Source organism: Rousettus aegyptiacus, unplaced genomic scaffold, assembly GCF_014176215.1.
Source record: "Rousettus aegyptiacus isolate mRouAeg1 unplaced genomic scaffold, mRouAeg1.p scaffold_m13_p_1, whole genome shotgun sequence".
Taxonomy (NCBI): Eukaryota; Metazoa; Chordata; class Mammalia; order Chiroptera; family Pteropodidae; genus Rousettus; species Rousettus aegyptiacus.
Window position 1 is genome coordinate 23882081 of NW_023416284.1, and position 15823 is coordinate 23897903.

Genomic DNA, 15823 nt, shown 5'->3' on the forward strand with positions numbered 1-15823 from the left:
ATATTCAGAAACAAGTGAGGAAATGACTGAGTTCCAAAATGACTCAACCCATAAACCCACGAAGATGAATTATCGCTAAATATAAACAGGCCTTGCTTCTCTTTGGATCCTGTGTGTAAACTACAAACACTTTTGTGGGATGACATTGACCAGATATGCCCACGGTCCCACTAACTCCTCAAACAGGCTTAAGTGGAATGGAGAGGCTGCCCTGTTCAGCATCATGTCCCTAAAGTTTGGTCAGACAGGTTGACCCCAAACTGTCCTCTGAATGAGTAAAAAGCAAAGGTATCCAGTGTTCCCCACGGGATGCTTTCCCCGAAAAGCAAAGAAAGAGTCCATGAGGACCAGAATACTCACAACTCCTTTTAGCACAATGTCTGTCTCCGAGTCCTCAGAGGGGTAAACCACACCTGGACAGTCGATAAGGAATATCCGACGCATCAAGGTAATATACTGCCAGACCTGAGACAGAAAAAAGCCAGAGACTTCCCAGGTCAAACACGAGGAGTCTAATTTCACAAACCAATGATGCTCATGAAGCTAGAGAAGCGAGGCAGGGGCACTCGCAGAGAAGCAACCTGCTGCGTATTTAGGCAACAAAGTCTCTCTACTCGTGCCATGCTTGAGGCACTTCGCTAAGTATAAACTATAGTTTCCATCAGCTAAGAGTCTAAAAATAATGCAGAGGCAGGATCTCCATCTAGTATTGTGCAATAATATCCAGTAAACCTCTCCCTGCTTTTTAAAAGTACTCTTGGAAGCTTAATACCATTTGGCCTCTCTTCCTTTCAGCACAAACCAAGCTGTGCCCCAAACATTCTGTGTTCTGGAGTATGACCCCCACAACTGCCAGAATCTTCCCTCATAGTGAGCTTTTTTTCTTAACCCAGGCATGAAATATTTGTGGATTAGTTTTGTTTATGAAAGTAAAAGTGACAATTTAAAACAGACTTAAATATGAATGGCACTTATCAAATCATGCCAAAGCCACATAATGGCATACAAAGTATTCTTAGTCTTATCAAAATGAGCAGAAACAACTCTGGCACATTCCAAACTATTTCACAGAGACTAAACTAAAGAGTGATCTTGGGTCAAGAGAAGCAGACAGAAATCTCCACGTCCCAGAGAATCGCCTTCCATGGAAATAAATCATGTATTGGTAAAGAAGACCCCCTCAGGCCAGACGTACCTTTGTTTCACCTGCAATGGGAGCTACGTTGCAAACTTTCTTGGAGCGCAGTGTGTTTATCACAGAGCTCTTGCCAACATTTGGATAGCCAATGAACCCGACGCTGATCTGTTTCTTGTCAGTGTGCAACTGTTTGAAAAAGAATACACAATACACACACGCGGTCATGAAAACCCCTTCGACTAACAGGCTGCGTTACTTTGCTAACACAAAGAATACAGTGCAAAACCGGTGCTACTAATTGATTTAAAGCCTAGGCACACATCACCACCTACTTGGTCTGAGAAGGCTGGATACACATACTCATTAATAAATCAGAGGTGAGTCATTTCCTCAGTCACTCATGTGAAATTATTCTTGAATGTTTTAAGGTTAAAAGTATGTAGGTCGAAAAACAAAGAAACAGTTTGTTAGTCACCAACTTACAAGAACACCGACCACTGATAAACGTCTTCAGCGAAGAGAACCTTAGCAGATGCACTGTTGGCAATACCATGGCCCACCCCTCCTTTTCTCTGCACATTTGCGTTTTCGTTGCCAAAATAAAAAGGAAGAAGAAGCAACCTCAAAAGTTAGACCACTAGATGAAAGTCTCAGGGAGGCAGAGCTTAGGAAGAGTCTACAAATTGAAGGAGACTTCTGATTAAAGATGCTAACTGAACGCCCATGCCAACCGCGCTCCCTCCCTAAATCCACTAGAATGACAGCAGTGAGAATGAACACATACAGACCCATAGAAGCAAACACACAAAACCAAAGAATGAGCTGGAGCTGAGATAATAAAAACTAACATGGGTTGTTAACAAACCACTAGCAGCTAAAAAATAGTGTCTACCTTGGCCCACTACAAAACATAAAAACTAAGTGGCTAAAAAAGCAGAAAAACTAAAAATCCAGCAAAAATATCGTCGATGAATCACAAAAGGCGTCGGGAACTGGCAACACAGATGGCTCCAAGGGTGGGACTGAAATCAAGAAGACTGGCGGGAAGTCTGTAGAAAGTCACCTCTCCAGCCATTCTGCTCATCACGGGAACACGACTTCTCTACTCAAAGCTCTAGATGATGATCTGTTTTCAAAACCTGGCCTTTCTGAAAATATCTTTAATTTTCAGTCCTGAAAGCGTTCCTAGATTTAGAGAGAACAGTGGCTGAAAGCAAGTATTTCCAAGGTGATTAAGTGAAAGTCTAAATACTGAATAGTGAGACCCTCAGGCCCTTCCTCTCACTGAGTTCCCAGAACCATGGCCAGAGGTATCCACCCCTGAGCTGGAAATTGGAAGGCTCCTTTCTGGGGAAACTCAAATCCCAAGAGTAAAGATGTACAGACACTGACATCTGGGGTGTCCTCCAACAAAATACTGGGTTTCTATCCAATCATCATTCAACAAGCCCACCCTCTGCATACAACTTCTATTGGCTTTTAGTGGCTCACTCTTAAATATGAACGAAGAGCCAAGAAGAACCAGACATTTGAAGTGTGAGTCTAGCAGAAAAGACAGAAAAACACACAAAGAAGAAAAATGAGATTCAAGGAACAAGGGATCCCATACGAGAAACAGCCACGAGAATTCTTGGGATGATGGCGAAAGGAAATGCCAGGAAGAAGACCCTGCAGCCAGCCTGGGCAGCGGCCAGGGCCAACTGGAAGGGAAGCGCCTGAACATCCTGAAAGGTCCCACTCTACCAGGTGGTCTGTTAGTAACAAATAAAATGGAGCTAATTAACACCAAGGAAAACAGAAGGTTCTACTGGAAAGCAGTAATAATCACAGCACTGTGTGGATCAGCTGTGGCTGATAGTTTACAGTCATAATAATGTAAACACTGAATAATCATCTAGCCAAACATAAGGCATAGGGAGAACAGAGGGAGGGGACGTTTATTGGCGAGAGGATGGCTGTTAAGAAACCTAATCCTCATTATCCATTGGAGGAACTTAATAAATATCTAAAACTGGGAGAGGGGAGGGGTCAAGAAATAGAATCATAAGCATGTATTAAAAATATAAAAGAAAATAATTGAAGTAACAGTTAAAAATTGGAAGTGTTTGTCTCTGGGACGTGTGGGGAAGTGTGGGATAGAGAACATGTGTCTTTTGTTAGAAGCCAGGTAGAATTAATTAAATACACAAACTTGCAGGTACAGAACATGAAGCTTTGACAACATTTGCTAGGACAATCTGGTTTAAGGGCTTCCCTAGGACCTGCCGTCTGACCAGGGATCTGAAGCTGGAGTTTGGCAGGGCACTCTCCAAGGGTGGAGGAAGCATGGCAGGCCTTGAGAGCCCAGGGTGGGAGGGAGGAAGGGGGAGGGGGGGTGTGTGTGCGTGCGTGCGTGTGTGTGTAAGTAAATGTCTATTGTCAAGCAGAAGGTGGGCCATAAGGTGCCCGGGATAAGGCAGAAAGAGAATTAACATTGGTTGGGGACACGGGTAAAGGCTGAGCTAGAAAATATTTCAGTCCTTTATAATCCTGAGGCTCTATGGGTTTTTACATCTCTAGAACACACGTTTCTCATTACCAAGATGCAGCAAATGAGGTTGGTAACTTTCTGCCACTGGCAAGAGAAATTCTTACACAAACCCACAACTACACAACCCCAGGAGAAACGGATCAGGTCTCAATACCTTTCCAAATTGCCGTAGAAGCTGAATAAATGCACCTTTGCCAAAGGGGTTAGTAAGACTTGCATGGAAAGCAAGTGTTGGATAATCCTGGGAGAGGACAGCAACCCATCGTTTCTAAAGTGGGAAAAGGAAACATGCTGGTAAATTATAATTTTTTTATTTACAATACAGGAAGAATTAGCACTTGAATTACAAGACCCTGATTCAAATACACAGTTGTCTATGGAAAATGTTAGCTATAATTCTTTGAAATGTTTTTTTTTTCAAGTATGACAGTTAATGCTGTCTTTTGTCTTATAAATACAAAACAATATTCCAAAAATGCCTTCACTGCTACTAAATACAATTAATGTAACATGTTGTGAAACAGGCCAGTGCCTGTGGCAGCTGCCCCCTTCTGAAGGGGCATACACCACCCATCCTGTGGGCACTGCAGCTGCCCCATTACCAATCGTCAGGGGATAAAGGATAACTCTGCCCATAGTCAAAGAAGCACATTTAAGTTCTATGTTCAATGAGAACACTTCACTGACTATAGTCTCAAGAGCGTAATGCTTTGACTAACGTCCCAAGTCCTAGAAACCATGAAATCGATCCATTTATGGATGCTCAAAGCTTACACTTGTGGAGTAGCCTTGGAAGTCCGTTTTGCATTAGTAACTATACTTACGGTTGCCCAGGTTGGAACAAGGTCACATTTATTAAGAACAAAAATGAGGTGTTTCCAGGGTTTTTCCTTTTTCAAGTAAGTCTCAATGTGAGGGGAACGAGTACCCATTGGATCTCTAGCATCAAGAACTTGAACTACAACATCTGACGAATCTATCACCTGCAAATTCAAAGAGGCAAAAACGATGTGCTATCACACAAGGGCAAAATGAACAAGAACTGACATTTAAGGGAACCTGAGGAAAATAAAATAGCAACATCTTAAAAGTAGTCTTAAGAGGAGAGTAGGCTGCAGCCAACCTCAATGCTCAGTGATTAGAATTCAAAAGGTTTTTCATCCTGTAGTACTTGACACTTGTCAAATTTCAAATAGGAAAACTAGCAGAGATAAAACCCATCTTATTTCATGACTACTATGCATTATTGAATGGAATCATTTACTTCTTAGACTTCTGAAAATTTCTACTATTATAGATTTTCTGTATTTTACAAAAAATTAAAAAGTTTAGTTTGCTTTCATGATACTAGTTTCTTATTATGTTACTGTTTAATTATGTGACTATGCTTGAAGGTCTTCGTTACTGAGAATATTACTAGAGTGTGGATATAAAACAGCCAGCGAGAGCACTGGACCAGGACGCAAGACACACAGTCTCTTCCACTAACCAGCTGGGTGAGCTGGATAAGATAATCAATCTTTCTAGACATGTGTTCTCACCTATGACATGAAAGGGCTGGAAAAACTTAAAAATTCTCATGAAGGTCTAACTATGTATGATAAATCTAAACAGGAATATCATTTTAGCAGGTCATGCAAACAAATATTGACAGAAATATTGACGGAAAATATATAAATGTATATAAGGTAGCTGTTACTATTATACAAGTAATGAAAAAAACGTAGTTATCTAGACTGATAGTAGTATGTTTACAGCTACACCAATCATGGTTTCTTTGTGGGAGAAAAGAGGATGGAATGGACAGCAGTTTGTACTTTATCTGACAGAGCTTTGAAACATCAAAATTAGTTTTCTCATGTAAGATTATGAAAGCCAAAGGAACTACTCAATGAGAGAGAAGTCTTACCTTATAGAGCTCACCCCATATTCTTTTGGACTGTCCCTTTTTATATATCTCCTCTTGGGCTTCATTTCTAAATAAGAAAGCACCCAAAGTGAGCAACTGAAGCACTGCAAAGATTAAAAGGATGTTTTAGGGGAAAATAAACTATACACCAAAGGAAAAGGGTGTCAAAAGTAGTTGCAGATGAACCAAAAACACACTTACTTTTAACAGTGACTATCTAAATGTCCATTGACAGATAAATGGATAAAAAAAGTGCATATATAATAGAATACTGTTCATTAATAAAAAAGAATAAACTACTGATTAGTGCTACAACATGAATGACCTTGAAGACATCATACTAGTGAAATAGGCCAGACAAAAAAGGACGACTATTGTATGACTGCACTTACAAGAAGTATTACTCATAAAAGTATTCAAACTTTAAGAGACAGAAAGTTGAACAGTGGTTGAGGGACTGGGGAGAGAGAGGATGGGGAGTTATTGTTTAATGGGCAGAGTTTCAGTCTGGGATGTGAAAAAATTCTGGAAGTGGATAATGGTGATGGTTTCAATACCATGTGAATGTACTTAATGCCACTAAATTGCATGCTTAACAATGTTAAGGTGGTAAATTTTTTATTATGTATATTTTACCACAATAAAATTATTTTGAAAAAGCAATTGTAATTAGGCAATATGTCACAGAATTATGAAAAGAAATTGGTAAGATCTGAACCATAATGTACACTCCATAGTTCCCATGGTAAGTGAATTTTTTTCTGATAAAATTGAGACTCTGTTGATTTACTAGCCTCGAAGACATTTACCCAATGTCTTTAAAACAAAAATAGTTTCGTTTGTCCTTTATTACCTACTGCACCTTTTGGAGGCAGAAAAATTTTCAAATCAGCAGAAGACAGAGCCACCTAGAAAGTTCAAAGAACTCTAAGAAAAACTAAGCTTGCTGCTTCTTTTTGCCTGGCCTCAAATGGCTTGCTTGACATTATCTCTAGGAGACCCAAAGCTTGAACGGGTCGACAAGAGCTCTGAGGGGGCATCGCTGGAGTCAATGGACAACACTCTTTGCTAAATCACTTAAGAGACATGAGAGGAAGAAGGAGGACTCTCCAGCACTACCTAAGGGAAACTAAATTAGGAAACCCTTCTGGAGGGTAATGTGACAGCTGTCTATCAAACAGTGTGCATACTCTTCAATATTTTAATTTCCCCGGTAAGAATTTATCTTTGGGGGAATAATTAAGGATGAGAAAGGTTTGGTCACACTGACGTTTTACCCTAATGTTACCACAGGAAAAAACTATAAATACTATGAACAAAGAGATTGACCACGAAACACTACTCTGACATTAAATACTATATTGCTGTTAAGTACTGATGTGGAAATATATTCTTAATAATTTCAAAAAATAAAAGGCAAGTTAAAATACAGTTTTAAGGTATTATATTAGTAAATAAAAACTGAGTATAAGAAAGATCTGGAAGAATATATATATCGGTGACTGATTCCTAACCTTTTGCTAGGTATGGACCCCCATGAGAATATGATGAACATGAATGCTTCTTCTCCTTCCTCCTCCCCAAAACAAAAATATAAAAAAGCAAAATCCCACCACCTTTCTGTACATACATAAATCTTCAGAGTCACAGAAACCTCAAAGGCCATCCAGAATCCTCAAAGGCCATCCAGAATCCCCAAGTATCCAGACTTCGAGTTAAAGAAGCCTGAGATTCACAATGTTTGATGCAGGTAGTGAGATTATGAGTTCTTATTTTCTTTTTGTTACATTTCCACTTTAACTATAACTCTATTTTCTAAATTGCCCATGACAGACTATACTGTTATTATAATAAAGAAGAAAATGTTCTTTATTTTTATTTGGGGGATGAACAAGAGACCTACAGTAAACAAACCACCTTCAGTTATTTTTGATCTGGCCCCAATTTCACTAATTTTTGTAGTCTAAGGGTAGAGAATAACTCTTCATCTATGAGTTAAGTCACTGAGCTTCATGTAGGCAAAATAAATGTTTTACTGCAGAAGAGCAAATGATGAGACCAGCATGAACTTCCAAACTGTACCTCACACCAGTGTCTTCTGTTACCAAATCACGATCCTTGCCCTGGTCATAGCTTCCAGTGGACATTTCTGCATTTTCTACAAGAGACTGCATGTCACTCGAAAATAAATTTGGTCGCTTCCTCTGTGACTTTGGGCCAAATGTAGTTTCAAAGCTTTCAGTATCGAGAATGTGCACCTTTGAGTTCTAAAGAGAAAGGAGAATTATTCGTAAAACCAAGTGCTGAGAAAAAGTAAAAAATTAAAAACCTACCTGGGAAAGGCTTTCTGCTCTTATTTTTCCAAAGCTCAACCTATACCAAAATCTACAATGTGCAAGCAGCCCAGCTTCCAATCAGAAATTGCTTATTTAAACAGCAAGAGCACTTGTTCCCTTATTCTGAAGTTCTGTAAGCTTTCTTGGAGAAATACAAAAGTAACACAAATTGTCAAAGCAAATATGAACAGTTGTGTAAGATTTGCCAAAAACTCTGCTTTATTTCATTTATCATAAACTTTAGTCAAATGTAATTAAGGCTACAATGCTGAAAATTAACTTACCTTTTCTGACCTTTTTTTCTTGAAACTTTCAAACAAGTGCATAAAATTCGCCAAATTTACAGATATTTCAAGGACAATCATACTCAAATTTATGTTTTTTTTTTAAACCAACTGTAAATGCCAACTTTTTCTTGGAAGTTCATTTCTTTCACGGCTAAAAGGAATTGCTTATTTTGAAAGATGCATTTTAGTTTCAGATAACATTTCCCCTAATTTAGGTAACGTTTTTATTAAATGCACATGGAAAGTCTTCAGATGAAAAACATCTAGCAAAAGTCCAAAATAATAGTTTAGATGTGATAAAAGGAACCTGATACTAACTAAAACTTGATGTGACTGTAAAGGAGTTACGGGCATAGGAATTTTTGAAGCCAGATAAAAGTCAAAGTTTGAGTTAGGATCTATCACGTAACAGAATGTTAACAGCCGGTAGAGAATATCCTCCAAAAAATCACCTTCTGCTCCTCAGTATAAGCTCCTCTGTAAGCACCAGCTACTAAATACAGTCTATGGAATATCCCCATGGCTTCTGAACTTTAACAGATCCCCTCACCAACTCCTAAAGACCCTTAAACTATTATCATTTCCTCAGATCCTCTAATCCAGGGGTCTCCGATCCGGGGGCTGATCAGTCCACGGCCTGTTAAGAACCGCGCATAGCAGGAGGCGAGCAGCGAGCGGGAGAGAAAAATTTCATCTGTATTTGTAGCCACTCCCCAGTGCTAGCTAGCATCACCACCTCAGACCATCAGGCATTAGATTCTCATAGCCGTGCTGGTCTCTGGTACCAAAAAGGTTGGGGACCACTGATCTAAAACAACCTCTTAAGTTTAGTTTTACTTGCTACCCTCCAACAAAAGAACATCCCCAAGGAGGGTTGAGTTTACATGGGAACTAGGTTCTGATGTCACCAAGAAAATTATGATCAAAATTCTTGCTAAAAATCTCTTAAATAACCTAAAAGAATAGTGTACATGGATTTCTTATATAAACCTATAGATTAGTAAATACAATGCAGTAATATAATGAAGTACACATACAAATTAAGTTAGTATTTTTACTGTATTGCTACAGAAACATAGTGCTTATAACGTACATATAGCTGAATGTGCCAAAGTTAAAAGCATATCTGATTTGATTCCACTGTGCAACAATCTCAGAATTAGATTTTATGAGAGGCAGATCACACAAAAATAAAATAGGTAAGTTATCTCAAGGCCAAAGCAAAAAACTCATCCATTACTCTAAGCACCTGTCTGCATCAAAATGCGGGCTGACTGCCGCAGCTGTAGGTCATTCATTCTCCATATCAGATGAATTTAAGCACTGTACAACTAGAATAAGCAACGAAGCAATAAATCCATAATAGAATCTCTCTGTTCTTCTCATAAACAGGATTCAATATTTATTGAAAGATGGCTTTAGGAAGAATAGACAAAAAGAACAAGGGAAATGAGCAACTTGTCTGTGGTTCATGAATTACACTCATGTGTTTCTCTGAAAGAAAACAGTCATTCCACTAATAGGTGCCATTCTTCTAGCTTGTCATAAAACAAAGCATAATTGATAAAACCTTGAGGCAATAACCAGGCCTTGGTTTTTATTTTGCTCTGCAAGTAAACACTTTTCTTTGAACTGTTAATCCATGTATGCCTGTCTATGTTTTTTTCCTCTCCTTATACTGGAACTGAAGCTTATGCCCTGGCTCCATTTCTGGGAATTATTATTCAATGCAAGTAAAAATGTGCAGGCAAAAATTAGGCCATTTCTTTGGTTCTGTGAAACTCATTCTACTCAAGCCAGATTCAGTCCTTACTGTACTTTGAACTTCGATGAACAACTAATCCAACTGGCATCCTTTCCTTCAGCTCAAAAGAATCTCCAAGGGTCTTATAGAAGCTACAAGTACACACCACCACAGGTCTCCCTCCCACCAACTCAATTCTGCATTCCCCCAAAGTATGATGCTGACACTGCTTAAACAAGTTTGCCTACCAAAAAAAAAAAAAAAAAAAAAAAAAAAAATTTAAAGAGCATTAGTAATAGCTATGACCTATTTAGCTCTAATTAGGTGGCAGACTATGTGCTTGCTACGTGCCAAGAGTTTTACAGATGTTTCACTGCATTCAATCACCTGAGGAGATGGGTTATGTTGACTTTACAGTTGGGGAAGTGAAAGCTCATAGAGAATCGTAACTAAGGCCATAGGAAAGAGCAGAGCAAAGATTAAAATTCAGGTCTCACTGCAAAGCCTGTGCTTTGATCAGCGTACTACTGAACCTCCCCGACAGAATGTAATTCATACTAAAGGTGAGAGAGTGAAAACAGAAGTCTCGGGAAGTTCATTAGTACTGCATTAAAGTCACTATTTTCTGTGGAAAAGCACAAGATAAAATATGACAGAGAGGATCTGTGTGGCGTTTGCCAAAGAAATTCTATCACCAGGGATGTCCTCTTCTTACATGAGGCCGGATCCGATCATGAAGAAGAGACATGGGTAACTTGCTTTGCTTCATGACAACTTTGTATGGATCCTTCATGACTGTATCCATTTCCTCTTGAAATTTTTGTAATGATGACTGCTTAATCACACGTGTGTTTCCTGTTTTACAAAAGAATGTTCCCATTTAATAAACAATTCCTTTTTGTTTCTGCATCCATCTTCCCAATGACACAGTGAAAGGAGAGATTTTAAATTACCCTTGCTCACCCAAACACCTGATACGTCCATCACATGTAGCCATTTTCAAACTTAAAAGAAAAAAAACACACACACACATACAACACAAACAAAAAAAACTGCCATTCCTGCACTCATTACACTATGAACTAATCCACCAACCCAGACACATAAAGGGTTTCAATAGTTTTCCAAGCCCAATTTCCTGACTGGATGAAACTGAAAAATAAACATCACTGAATGGGACTGAGATTTGACCAACGTCCTACTTCCTGCTAGAGCTGGCAAAGAAATCTGGAGCCAATCACAGCTGATCAGTTGGAATATATAAAGAATCCTAAGCACAAAACCTAAGAGTCAGTTACTGTTTTTAGGGTTATGAGAGCTTGAAAGGACTATTAACCAATAAATGCATGCAAGGGGACAAAATAAAGCTATATAACACTACCTGGAGAATACCCTGTAAGTGAGAAAGCCTGAAGAATGTATTCAATTAAATAGCATGTTACAGCACAAATGCAAATCTCAAGATACGGGTCTCTATGACGGTGGTGACGATGACAGCAGTTAAGGCTTATATTGTACCTACTGTTTGCTGGGGACTATTCTAAGCACTTTACACAGATTTACTCATTTAGTTATCGCAACAGTCCTGCAACACAGGTATGATTTTTATCTTCATTTTAGAGATGAGGAAACTGATGAACACACAGACTTAATAACGTGTCTATAGTCACAGAAGTGGCAGAATCCGTGGGGTCTAGATCTAGAGTCACAGTACCTAGCCATCAAATTACATGTCTCTCTAAGGAATTTCTTTATGCTTTTCTGTGTTGCGGTTTCCTAGGGGTGTCCTAACAAAGCTCTAAGAGATATTCATAGGTAGTCGCCATCTGCCCCCAAGCACAGAGGTCAATCACCAGACAAATAAAGGGGTCTGACCATCTTACGTGCCCACACACCTCACAGTGCCTAAGGGAAAGCCTGAAAGCCCAGACTGAAATGCAGCTAGAGTTCCCAAAGAAAGAAGCCCTGATCCCTCGGATATTCTATTCACTCTTGAGAAGGACAACAAAGATCCTTTCATTCAATTCAAATACAACCCCATTAAGAAAAAGTGTTTCAGAGGAACTTCAGGCGAATGCGCTCACTGTTCAAGGCAAAGGCACAAACACATCTGCAAGGCCCCTCTCAAACTGTAACCTCTCCGGGCAACCAGAAATGAAGACATGAGAGTTCTAAAGTCTGTAAATGCTGGTCATTACAGATGGTCTTATCTGTTTAAAGAGAATCACTTACAATTAACGACGATGAGCTCTTTTAACAAGAAGTGATTTATGAAGTCCACCTCTATTACTTTTTCTGCACATTTCCCACTATGAGTGCTTATCTCATCCCTTTCTCATATAAACCTTGCCAGTTCCACTGACCCCAAAACTCCTGCCTTTTAAGACATCTGAACATTCCACCCTGTCCATACAGTGCACATTTGTAGAGCAAAAGTAACAGAGGACAATACTTACCAAACCATTTAATATTTGGCTCCACTCTAGCCACTGTGCCAGAAGCCACCGTTGATTGATACTGCAGAGGCTTAATCACTTTACCGCGACTATTCCTAAAGTGAGGAAATTAAAGATTTTGGTTGACAACAGAAGAAAGGCAACAGCAAACTTTGGTTTACAGAATACTCTTCCCATAAAAAAAAAAAAAAAAAAAAAAAAACCTTTTTTCTTTTTTCTTTCTTTTTTTTTTTGGTTTTAAAGGATCATGAAATACAGATTTCAGTAAACAAAAAGTACTGCTACATTTGAAACAGATTGCCCAAAAGCCATTTAACCTCTTGCAACAGAGCACGTAATGATTTCTGCTAGATGAATAACAAATAATGCCAATGTTTAAAAATCTGTTTACTGTTTTCTGTTTTTAAAAAAGTCACATACTTGAGTTTTTTGGGGTAATTATTTGAAGGCTGGTTTAAATGAATTTTAAGTTAGAGAATGATTTATGCTAGAACTCAAAATTCTATAACAAACTGCAGAGTAGGTGACTAAGGCAGATTAAGTTCATTGACGTTTGTTTTAGACACATCTGTTAGAACGAATGAAGAATCTAATTACCAAACAAATTAAGACCAGCTAGCAAAATGTCACACTCAGCAAGTCCCTGTGGTAGAGGCTGCCTCAGCAGAACTCAGAGTTGTGATGAGTTTCCAAGTGCCATAATGTTGTGATCTAAAATGTGGCATTAAAAAACAAGTTTTCTGGCTGCTTTCACTACTACAGTCCTATATGCTTTGTTAAAGAAAACCAGATTTCTATCTGACATTTAACTTGAGATTTCACATGGCACTCACAGAGGCTGAAGTTGTGAGGAACAAGACCTCTAACTGTGACACAATCACGATTTCACCACCCACTTCACGTCTTTAACCCAAAATTCACAATTTATCATAGCAACAGCCAAATAAAATGACATCTGGAAATACACTACTCCTATATGGGGAAAGTGGGGGTGAGAATATCAAAGGCTTAAAATGAGTCTCAGCTACAAGTCAAAGACATGAAGGAAAGGGGAAAGGATGAAAGTACTCAATGCTCACCTGCGCTCCTTCTGCCTGTACATATTCAGGCGCCTGATTGTGGCCCGGTCCCTCATGTTTTGGCCTCCTGCTCCCTGTACCCGATCTAGGAAACACGGAAGTAGACCACACACTATTTGATAACCAACAAGTCTTAGTATGATCATTGCTTCAAACACACCAGTTAGTTCACTCAGAATAGGCAGGCTGACATCTCACTGCAAAATCTCTACTTTCTCTGTTGTTCCAACAACATTATTATTATTGGAAGCTACATGGTATGACAAACCTGACCTAATCTTTGATCATGGACAGGGCTGTGCCTGACAATAATAGCTAAAACTTTTGAGCATTAATTATAGCATTGTGTTATCCACGTCACAGGCATTGTCTCATGTAATTCATACAATAACCCTATGAAGAGGAACACATTATCCCCATTCTGTAGGCTAAGAAACTGAGGCACAGTGGTCAGATACCTTGCCCAAAGTCACACAGCTACTTTAAATGGCAAAGCCGCAATTTGAACAAAAGCATTTGGTTACTGTCTGTGCTCTTAACCACTAAGACACCTACTTCTGAGTCTCAGTTTAACAAATATTGAGTGTCTGCTACATGCAAGGCACTGTGGAGACTACAATTTTGATATAGTCATGTTCCTAATGTACTAGTTTAACATCCTAATGTTTGATTTTAGTCTAATCAACAGCTGTCAATTCTTGCCTTACATTCAGAGAGAAGAAAGACAAATAAGCACAGTAATTTGGGATCCCTTCGAATCATGTCTATATCCTTATGTGAGACAGTAGATAAGAGGCTTAAATCACACGACTGGCAGCCCTATTGCTAACTAACAGTACTAACTGTGACAAGTCACTTCCCTTATTGTGGCTCAGTGTCTTCATCTATATATAACCTTATAATCTCTAACAGCCTGCCGAGGCCTAACACTCTAAGATTCCAGTCTATAAAAATTGAATAATTGATCAGCAATTCAGAGAAGACACTCAATATTAATTGAAGTCATCAAAAACTCTGAACCATATTTAAAAACAAAGTTTTATTAACTAAACTTGAATGGAAGAGACTCCCTCAAAGGCTATCTTGTTCATCCTGTAGGTGGAACCTAGATAAAATTCATACACATCTCCAAAAACACCTTCACTTATCTGTAGGGTTTTCTCTGCACTTTACTAGCTAAGATGACTCCAGGAACCAAATCTACAGTTCCTTTCTCTCTCTCTCTCTCTTTTTTTTTTCCTTTTCTCATTTAAGGTGACAGGCAAGTGTGGTCAAGTATAAAAGGCCAGCTGGGTTGGCCTACACTAGTTTTAATTTGACTTTATCAAATTTACTTCCAGCAATTCCTTGAATTGGAAAACTGGAATCAAACAAGACTGACATATCTTGGGGGAGAGGCTTCAACACCTGACCCACACAGGAACACAAGAGGTCAAGTTTAACTTTTCCTTACAACTCAGAGCGTCCCACTCTGGATCTCACAACTGGAGTCACCCTACGGCTGCCAAGCAAGAGGGTCCACCTTCCCCGATGATAGACCTGGTGCCTGACACCAAGCAGTGACAGGCGTGCAAGAGTCAGCCCTCCGAATGAAAAAAAAAAAAAATAACAAACACCTCCCTTCTCATCCCCAACAGCCACTCAGCTCAAGTCACTCCAAGCAATGCCACCGGATGTCCCCCCACCCCCTCTGTCTCCTCGAAGCCCTCCCCGCAAGCCTCCTCCAAGCTCCACCCTCCGCGAGCCCCGCCGCCCGTACCGGGGTTTGTGCTAGCCTTAGACGGATTGATGGTGCTCCGTCCTTTGTACTTGGGCTTCACCATCTTGCCGATGGGACGAGGACCGGAGTCCTAGATCTGGCCTAAGGCTGGTAAACGAGCTCGTAACTTCCCAGGACCCGCCGAAGTGACCCGCGTGAACCACACTGGACCACGTGTGCAAGAGCTACATCACTTCCGCTCGCGCACCTTCTTTTCCCTACGTGACTTCCTGCGAACGGTCTGAGCGTGCCGCCGCACTCCTGGCTCCGCCCCCTCGCCGGCCGCTTAGACACGCCCTGCGCCGAGTCCCCGCCCCTCTCCCTTCCTAGCAACCGCCAAGCTGCCCCTCCATAGCAACTAACTAGATACCCAGGACCAAGGGCCAACCCCCAAACACAGAAACCTGTCCCAGGCAAATGGCACAAGCTTAAGTTTAATTATCTGAATTTGTCCTTTAGCCCTTCAAAAAGTGACCATCCAGCAGCCAGAGATCAATCAGATTTTGTTACCCTCTCCAACAGCTTATCATCATTCTTAAAGTGGGGAGAAAGGAAACGCAGAGAGACAGACAGACAGAGACAGAG

At 39.9% G+C, this 15823-nt stretch overlaps 1 protein-coding gene across 1 annotated transcript in view; it reads right to left on the bottom strand.

Moving 5' to 3' along the window:
• GNL2 (G protein nucleolar 2) overlaps positions 1 to 15433 on the bottom strand; it is a 21203-nt gene extending 5770 nt beyond the window's left edge. The window contains exons 1-10 of the mRNA XM_016157401.2: positions 15239 to 15433; positions 13480 to 13564; positions 12401 to 12495; positions 10660 to 10799; positions 7660 to 7844; positions 5578 to 5644; positions 4493 to 4651; positions 3823 to 3936; positions 1196 to 1324; positions 361 to 465 (exon numbers count right to left, since the gene is read on the bottom strand). Of these exons, the coding sequence (XP_016012887.1) occupies positions 361 to 465; positions 1196 to 1324; positions 3823 to 3936; positions 4493 to 4651; positions 5578 to 5644; positions 7660 to 7844; positions 10660 to 10799; positions 12401 to 12495; positions 13480 to 13564; positions 15239 to 15302 (1143 nt within the window). The 5' untranslated portion in view covers positions 15303 to 15433. The remainder of the gene's footprint in view (positions 1 to 360; positions 466 to 1195; positions 1325 to 3822; positions 3937 to 4492; positions 4652 to 5577; positions 5645 to 7659; positions 7845 to 10659; positions 10800 to 12400; positions 12496 to 13479; positions 13565 to 15238) is intronic.
• Between the last annotated feature and the right edge of the window lie 390 nt (positions 15434 to 15823).